At 36.3% G+C, this 9,325-nt stretch overlaps 1 protein-coding gene across 1 annotated transcript in view; it reads right to left on the bottom strand.

The window, feature by feature from the left end:
• FAM134B (family with sequence similarity 134, member B) overlaps positions 1-9,325 on the bottom strand; it is a 24,303-nt gene that overhangs the window by 10,740 nt on the left and 4,238 nt on the right. Inside the window, exons 2-3 of the mRNA XM_009324994.1 lie at positions 2,231-2,357; positions 348-432 (exon numbers count right to left, since the gene is read on the bottom strand). Of these exons, the coding sequence (XP_009323269.1) occupies positions 348-432; positions 2,231-2,357 (212 nt within the window). The remainder of the gene's footprint in view (positions 1-347; positions 433-2,230; positions 2,358-9,325) is intronic.

The following is a 9,325-nucleotide window of genomic DNA, read 5'->3' on the forward strand; positions in this document are numbered from 1 at the left end:
TACCATTGTATTCTTATCAACTGATGCCTTTTTGACTTCCAGTAAGGCACAATTTATGATCACTATAATATTTATCATTCTCTTGATTTAGTCTGATTTTGATCTACCTGAGAAACACGACTATGCAACATTGTGCCAAAATCAACAAGCTGACAAAACTTGTAAGCTGACTTCCGTATGACAAAAAGCACCTGTCAGAACCTACATATATATATGTATATATGCGTATATATATGCATGTGTGTGTATATATAAATAAATAAATTAAACCCCCACTCCCTATACAGAGACCAAATAATGAACAAACCACATACATAAATCATGATTGAAAAAGAGCCTATACTTACGCAGGACATAGGAGAGGACAACTCCAGGAATGTAACTTCCCAAGACAGTGAAAAATGTACATACACTGCATACTAGTAGGCAAAACTGGCAAAAACATTAAAATTGGCCATTAACACTTGCACTGTTTAAATATTTAGATCATTTTGCAAAAGAAAAATGTTGCATGCTAAATGAAACCTAGAATGCAGTGGAAAATGGAAGGGTTTTTTTTTTAGATTGGGAAATACTTTAACACTTCTTGTGCAAATAAGCATCAAACAGTTCATTTTGGCTAATTAGGGTGCACCCCCTCTTCTGTTATAAAAATATGCTATTTTTATTCATTTACTGTAAAGGTTTCACAAACTCATGGCTATTGCTAAAACTACTAGAAATTACTTCACCTTCATTACACAAAAAAAGGCTAAACACTTGATATGAAGAAAAAAACCCCAAATCACTAACTGAAGTATTACAATGCATACTTGCTGCATGCTTACAAAAGTAAAAAAATCCTTCCGATGAGTACCGTTCTCTCCCCTGTTGTGTTGCTTCGTGAAACTGTTTTCTCTCATACGCTGGCAAGCATTCTCTTGATGCTTGTTGGCTACTCTAGCGTCCCCGTAACGACAAGACTGAGCTGAATTTTCAATAGAAAATTTGAGATTCGGCCTCTGCTGTGACTGAGACATATAGTGCATCTTTCACAGCTGCACAATGCTGGGTACAGAAGTGATCTGTTGAAAGTTTACAGAAAGAATCCATTTGCTTTTGGAGTTGAATTGCATTAAAATGGTTAATTCAAAGACATTTGGCACACAGCATCAGTGCCTAATTTGCTTATAACTATAACAGTAGAATAATGACATGGCTCAGAGAATGAGCCATGGAAAAAGAAAGGAAAGCATGCTGTCCAAATTAGCTTTTCTAAATCAGGATTAGATGTCTCTTAACACACAGTTACTGTGTCATGTTACTACATGACAAAATTACAGGACTGTGGATACTGATACCGCATTTTCTTACCTCAATATACACCTACTTCTTTTAAATATAACTTTATTATCCTAAACAGATAATTTCTTTTTGTATAATTTATACATCTTTGAAATGTATTTCATCCTGTTGCTCATATGTATTTTCAGTCTAATCCTAATATTTGAGTGTGGTACTACATACTTCCAATTTGCTAATTCTGAAGGGCCTGTTTCCATGAAAAATTTTTGTGGCAAAGTTAACTGAGATCAAAAGAGGGGGGGGAAACTTCCTAATCTCCTTTTAAATTTTTATAATTAGCAATACAAGTATAAAAATGAAATCTACTATTGCCATGATATACTTCTACATTATTTGTATTTTTCTTGGAAAAGAAAGCTGCTTCACTTTTGGCTAGAACTACATAATGATCTTCTTCCTAGTAGGAAAGAAGAAACCTTAGTCTTGCTTGCCTCTTCATGAACTGGGTTCTCCAGCTCAGTCTTTCCAGTAAAAAAACCCCAACAAACAACTATATCTGTACAGAAGAAAGATTAGGAAGGATTCTCTTCTATCAGATAATACTTGTGCAGCTATTTCTGAAAACTAAAATTATTTTGAAAAAAGGTCTATGTTTAGGAACCGTGTACTTTTCCTGCTTTTTCAAGTTTTTATTAAATGGTGATGTTTTAAATTTCCTTTCCATTGAATGACTGGTGAGGTTCCAGCAGCCATAAGGGGAGGGACTGTACTGCTGTAAACTTTACTGTGAGCAACTTTGCTCACTGATGACCCAGTTGTGTTCTGCACAGGACGAACTTAGCAGAAACTCAAGACTGAGTGTATCATAATGTGTATTTTATTTTTCAGGTGTTCGTTGTTTTAAATCTATGTTACCAAACTGTTAATCTTACTTGGGAGTGCTTACCTTGCCAGGGTTTTGTTCCTTGAAGTGGGACATTTCTTGAAGAAATACAAATAGGTTCATCAGTGTTTCTGAAATGCACTGATTTATTCTGGGCCTGTAGTCTTGCCTGGAATTGATGGCTTTCCAGCTGAGTAAAACAAACAAAAATACCCAACGACTGTAGTTATAGCTCACAGGAAAGTTGAAACCAGTTGAAAACATTTGAAGCCTTACCAACTTCCAAGCCAGTCATGTTGTAAAGCCATAGCCCCCAGTGATCGAATGGCTGCTGCTATGCTACAGATACCTGTGCTCATTTCCACATATTTTATATTGGGCTAATTCCATCTTTTTTAATCAAATAAATTCTGTTCAGTAGTAGCAATTCTTTGTCCATACAAGCAATTACGGAAGAAATTACTGCTTACTCGTTCTGGCCATACGAAAATCCTGAGTTCAAGGCACAGTTGTAATCTAAATTAAGCAACTGAACCCCAAAATTGTTTCTTAATATTATTTTTTTCTGAAAAAATATTCCACAGTGCTTTTCATTGCCACAGTATGGCCATACATATTAATACATTTAATTTCATGCATATAATACTTGTGCTTTTTCTTTTCTATTTTTTGTCTTGTTCTGCAAACTATGATGACCTTTAAGAGATTGTTATCCAACTTAGGAAAAAAAAGAAATTGCTCTTGAAGTCTTGATGTTTACATTAATTTCCTTACTGAATTTTTATTTTTCTATCATATTGAAATGACTGTTTCTAACGCTTGGCCTGTTACTGTTGTGTCCTTTTAATAAAACAAAAAGAAACTGTACTGAAGAATTTGCTGAAAAACATGAGAAAGCATATGTATCTAATTTGGGGCTGATCAGTTTAGACAGTATCTAGTTTAAATTATCATCGTATACCTTTTTGGAGTAGACAGAGCATCTACAACAAACATGTTTTATGAAACAACAAAAGAAAGAAAAAACACAGACAGGCCAGTTCATGTCAAATCAAACTGGTACAAAGTATGGATGTACCACCATGCAAATATTCAGAATACGAAGTAAATTCTGCACCACTTTTACAAAGTTATCTTCTACATAATTCACTGCTCAGTACACACACTTTTGATCACAGTGAATGCAAGTAAGCCATAAACAATCCCACAGTCATTTTACTCTGATACATAATCCATTAAATGTCCGATGCATCACTGCATTAATAGTAAAGTTTTGTTGTAAGTGGATCAAATTACAGGATAAATCAAAAACTACATTATGAAAAAATGAATGTACAAGCGTTGGTGTGCAGCAATAAGGACATACGCATAGACTGTCAGATCAAACTGCCAACTCTCATTTCCAGCTAATCACTCTGCTATTTAGGTACTAAAACAGCACAAGCCCCTGTTAACAGTTCTTCTTGTTATTCAGAATGCAAATGCCCTCTGATAGTTCCCTGGGACAACTTAAATTTTAGCAAGCATCAGTAAGTGACTGATGAGATTTTTGCTATTTAAACTTCACCCTGTATGAATTCGGTGCTCAAAAGTAACATTTAAGCATTTGCTTCAATATTAGGAATACCAGGATATGAAATTTTAAATTTTTTGTAGTGAACGTAAGACTAACAAAAAATTTATCTCTCATCACTTTTAAAAATACCCGCAGTGATTAAAAACTTCCATGCTAATATTATCCTTGTTCAACAACAGATTGCTTAGTCATTTTTATTGGCTCATGTTGTAGAAGTTAAAAGCCATTATGATCTTTATTAAGTCAGGAATAATTTCGGTCAAAAATGTCTATTTACACACATGGAGAAACTTCATCTTTCTCTATACCTATATTTAACTACCGTACAGCAACTTCACCACGAGGTGGTGACACAGCAACATCGGTATTAGAGCAAGGTTTGGGAGCCATTTCATACAGAACATAAATAGCACGCATGGGGGATTCACGTTCAAACTATCGTATGCATAGTGGAGCACAGAACATGACTTTAAGAAAAACCAGTATTTCAACCACGGTTTAAAACTAATTAAAGTTCAAACCCCAAACTGTTGCCCTATTCCTGACTTTATTATATTATTTATTATAGTATAGTATTTACAGTATTGCAATAGTGTGATTTCCTCTTACATTACAAAATATTCAGGATGAGGGTTCCCCCCCCCTTCGAGAAAAAAACATAAACAATTTAAAATAGTGTACCTGCAATTCATAGGATGAGAGTCTCATGTCTTGGACTAGGTGACTTTTGTAAGACAGAGAAAATGCAACATATTTTCTAGCCATGCATGGCACTGCATGCAGATATTTGCCTCTGACAGAGGATGTAAATAAAACCATTAAATAACTCATGACGAATACTGCAGGAACCCAGCGAGAGGGATTAGCAATGTTACGCAGAACTTTTTGTCCACCTCCCATCCAAAACAGCAATTTCAATTTCCATCCTCCCTGATAAGTAGCGGCTTGAGAAAGGTAGTATACAAGGGTTTTGCCTTATGAGAACTGCAGTTTTTATGGATAGTCTACTCTTCTTAAAGAAGCATTGCTTCCAGCTTTTGTGAACCATTCTGCAGCATTAATAGTATGTATTTTAAGAATTGCCTGTTTATTCTAATGTTGAAAACTACTATTATGATAGTATTCTGAATTACAAAATCCTTTTACAGACTCTACTCCTATCCTTTATTTAAAATTGTTGACAATCAAAGTGGAACTCCGTGGAAGCACAAAGAGAGAAAACGGATAGGCCTGATGCCTACTATCAAAACAGAGCTTTGAAATACGTAGGACAATTGTAGGTAAGCTGGCTCACTAACTTTTAAGTTAATTGCAAAAACGGGGAGGGGGGGAAATGAAAGCATAAATTACAATAATAACGCAAACTGTTTTCATGTACACTAACCACCAATATAAAGACAACATAGATTAAAGAGGAAGAGATGCAACAAAGGCACACTGGGATAACTAATACCAATTCAAACCAAACCTGCAAATTATGCAGAAAAATGGCACATTTGCAGGGAAAGTTCTCTGGAGTTGCTTCTCTGGGTTGTTAATAATGCTTTCTTTTGCCAGGTTTAAAAGATGTTGAAAGCATGAGCTGCAGTGCAGATAAAATGTATTGCTAGATGCTTTGGTCCCGTGGTCCAGATGTGGTGCATTGACAAAGAAGCAGCCAAGCAAGAAGAGTGGATGGTACAGGTGAAGCTTGCTTCAAAACATTACAATACAAACCCACTATTAAGCTTGCACTGCAGAAGAACACTTGGCAATTTCTTGCAGGCCACAAGAAATCATGAGGCACTTGTTGTCAAGTTCTACTACAGCCACACTTTTCTATTTTACAAGGAACACCAGGGACTATTTTGAAGTCGTCTTCTGGTCTTAGGCAACTAGAGGTGTAAGAATGTCAGCTTGCTGATCTTCAGGGTGACAAGCAGATGCACGTGCTGCCTCTTCTTGTTCACACCTCCCAACAACTGCCAGCCCTGGTAACATCTGTCCCTCCTGTCCCTTTTCCCCAGAGCCCACTTGAGCGGCAGTGTTACCCAGAGGCCAGAGAGTTGGAACCAGGGGGCAGCAACAGAGACCCTGGTGCAGGGGGAGCGAGAAAGAAAGGAGGTGCATTTGTATGTATGCAAAGATAGAGAGGTTATGTCATGCCCTTGTAGAAACAGTGATAAACATTAAACTTGCATTAGATCAAGAGCTGACAGACACATAACAATGCACACTCCAGACAAATTCATTTTTCAACGATCACATTTGAAGACAAAAAGGAAAAGATGATACGTGAAGTGATGCAGATGATGAACGTGGAGTGCGTGACATCAGTCAACCAAGAACATAAAAAACTACTTCAGCATAATATTAGTGGAGTTACTTACAGTACCTTAATAAATAACTTAAATGTGAACCCTATACTTCCTGCCAAAACAGCTTTTGGGACTCCTGTCAAGGTGCTCCCTTGGTGATACAAGCAGCCAACTCTCTCTGAACACCTTCAAAGGTTTTTGTGCACAATTTAGAAAGAATAAAATTTTATGCTCCCATCTCTTATACTGAGTTTGATATAAAGTACTACACTTCTACTCTAAAACTACTGTCAGTAAGATTGAAGGTGTTCAGAGAGAAAATTAATTACTCATATCCTTCTGATTACCTATTGCATCATTTCTAAAACTGAGCAAATGTATAAACTGTTACTTAGTAGCTGCAAAAAAAAAAAAAAAACAAACAACACCCTCCCGCTCCAGATGCTTCAACCCATCAGAGTCACAAACTCTGGCCAGAAGAGTCAGTGGCATTACATTCTCTAAAAGTGACTGATGGTGTCATGCTCTCATTTTGTATCTAGACATCTGTTCAAGCAAAGCCCCGTCACATTTCTCTCAGAAAGGTCAGTAGCTCTCATGTTACTGGTTTAAAGATCTCTTCGTGATGTGCTGGATTTTTTTTTAATTATGTGTACACAGTTTTATATGTATCTTCACGTAGATACGCTACTCAGAACTGCAGCAGTGACAAAGTACACCATGATGTGGTGGATCTGAAGGACTGCACCTACATAAACAAAGAGTTAGTAATTATAGAGCTTCTAAACCTTCTTGATTTCCCAACTGTAACCACACACGCTTAAAACCTGTGCAGACTCTGTAATTTTAAGGGTAACTTAGAATGTATTAGTCAGGGTGGAAGAGCTGAAAGTTACATTCCCAAAGATACGTAAATCAAAATATAGGTAATATGGCTATTTTGCAGTCTTTTAAAAAGTAGCATCTAGAGCTATAGAAAGATGCAGCTGTAAGGGATGTGGATATCTAAGGACAAACCTCATAGGCAACCAGGAGTTAAGTATGAAACTTGACCAAATCAAGTGTGTAAACTGTTAGCAAATCCCAATCAAGCAGGTTTACCTTTTCAGAGCTTTCACAGGTCTCTCCTGTGAAGAAAGGAATCACCACAGTGCAGAAGGCAGTGATTATAATGATGCAGTTACCCTTCTCTGAAACAAACATTTTATACCTGAAGACCTATGCCAAGAATGTATTTTAAAATTTGTCTTCTAAATTAGTCAGGTACAGAGATAATGGATATAAAATAGTATTTAGATAAAAAAAGTTTTGGAAAAACATTTTAAATGTGTTTTTTTTTTTAAATTAAATTTCAGGTGACTACATACTCAAAAGGAAAATAACCATCCCTCTCTCCCTCCAAAATATAAAATGGTGTAAAAAGCACATTTTACAGTTAAGTGTATTAAAGTACCAGTGGCAAAACTTCTAAAATCTACTATTGAACTGTGTGATAGAAAACAATGCAATATTGATTAGCCTTATTCTAATACAGCGTAACAGATTTGTGAATGTTATGTGCACTACATGGAAAGACATAATAGCAAGCACCACTGAACTCACAGCATAGCATCTTAATGACCTACGTGGCTAATTTAAAGGGTGATTATGTAGAATTGTGCTTTATCCTGTGCCACTTTTGGATCCTATGCATACTAAAATAATTATATTTGTGTCATGTGGCTGTGACCAAGTCAACAAGACCTGCAATTCAAATGAATCACTGGGGTACCATGTAAAAACCTGCTTGCTTCAAAGAGCTCCACGAAAGGATGCTGTATCACTGAAAGAACGAGGAACACAGGAAGCATCCACAAATAAACTCCATTCTCAAACTTTAGGGAGAATCTTCATCTACAACCTTTTTGCTACAAACTCCACGAAACTTTTCTAATAGAAATCTCTCCAGCTTCTAGATACCCATATGCACTTCATTTCCCATTGCTAATCTACAGGCCCTGCACAGGTTTAGGCTTTCACCAACATGTAATACTGTGGCAAACATCCTTTAACCGATCACATTTGACATCCCTTCAATGTTGAGGTTTGGGCACACTTGGAATCTCTAAGATTTACAAAGTTAGGCAGATTTTGTTTTTAAATTGAAGCTGGAGAATGTAGTTGTCAACCTTAAAGAGTAACTATCAACATTTCCCAATCCAAAAATCTCCTTTAATTATAATCTCTCCTGTAGTTCAAATACATCACATTTCTAAGAACTAAATGAATTCTGTCAACACCGTGCAACACTGCTTCTCAAGCTTTTGAAGTGTTTTCTTTCTGACCCCATCTATCTTCATCTGACACTTCAATTTTGTGCCTTTTATTAACAGTGAGTCAGTCCAATTTGCTGTTACTGTTTTTTTCAGGGAAAGGTGTGCAATAAAAAGCTGAAAAAAGATCTTATTTCACAGCTTTCAGTAACATGCATGCCCCTTTTATTTCTTGACCAAGAATATTTTTTGGTAATATTACTGTACAAGAAATATGTTTAAATCATCAGCATTTGATGAGGCTGGTTGTGTTTTTCTCAATGGACTGCACAGCAGACTGGTCAGGACATGCGACTTCCAACAAAACATAATATAAGCAACATTTCATACCTGACTCTATACGCTTCTTGCACAGTGTGTTAAATTAAAGTCATAATGGTATTTTCTTCTCTTCAACTGACCTGGGAACATTTTACCACTGGTGTGCTGCTAAACAATATCAATCCCATAAATGAAGGGGTTGGTTTTTTTCTTATATTACTAGTCAAGAACAAACTTTTCTGAAAATGAAAGCAATCCTATTGTTATAAAAATACACTCAAGTGTTCTGCAAAGGGATAGGAGAACTCATCTTGTCCTACAAGTTGCTTAAAAAATACCAAAAATGACCCGTTACTACCAGGATTTTATTTTGGAGGAGCTGCGTTCATCTCTTCTATTCAAGCGTAACATCAGTCATCTTACAAAGTCTTAGTAAGGAGCTGTACTGTCTTTCTTTAGCTCATCAAATACAAACTGGTTAACTCCAACTTTTTTGAAGGCGATTCCAGTACACAAGTTCCTCAACACAGCAGATTATACTAAATGTTGTCACTTTTTGCTGAATGTCCTGCTAAAATAAACAAAATATATTCCAACTAAATTTGGGGCATTTCATTGTCCATCTCCTCTAGACAGACTGTTCTAAGCAAACTGATAGGTCAGCCCTCATGGGAAACCCCTCCTTTGACCCGTGCTACTCTTGTCCAGCTCT

The sequence above is a fragment of the Pygoscelis adeliae genome, unplaced genomic scaffold, assembly GCF_000699105.1.
Source record: "Pygoscelis adeliae isolate BGI_AS28 unplaced genomic scaffold, ASM69910v1 Scaffold86, whole genome shotgun sequence".
Taxonomy (NCBI): domain Eukaryota; kingdom Metazoa; phylum Chordata; class Aves; order Sphenisciformes; family Spheniscidae; genus Pygoscelis; species Pygoscelis adeliae.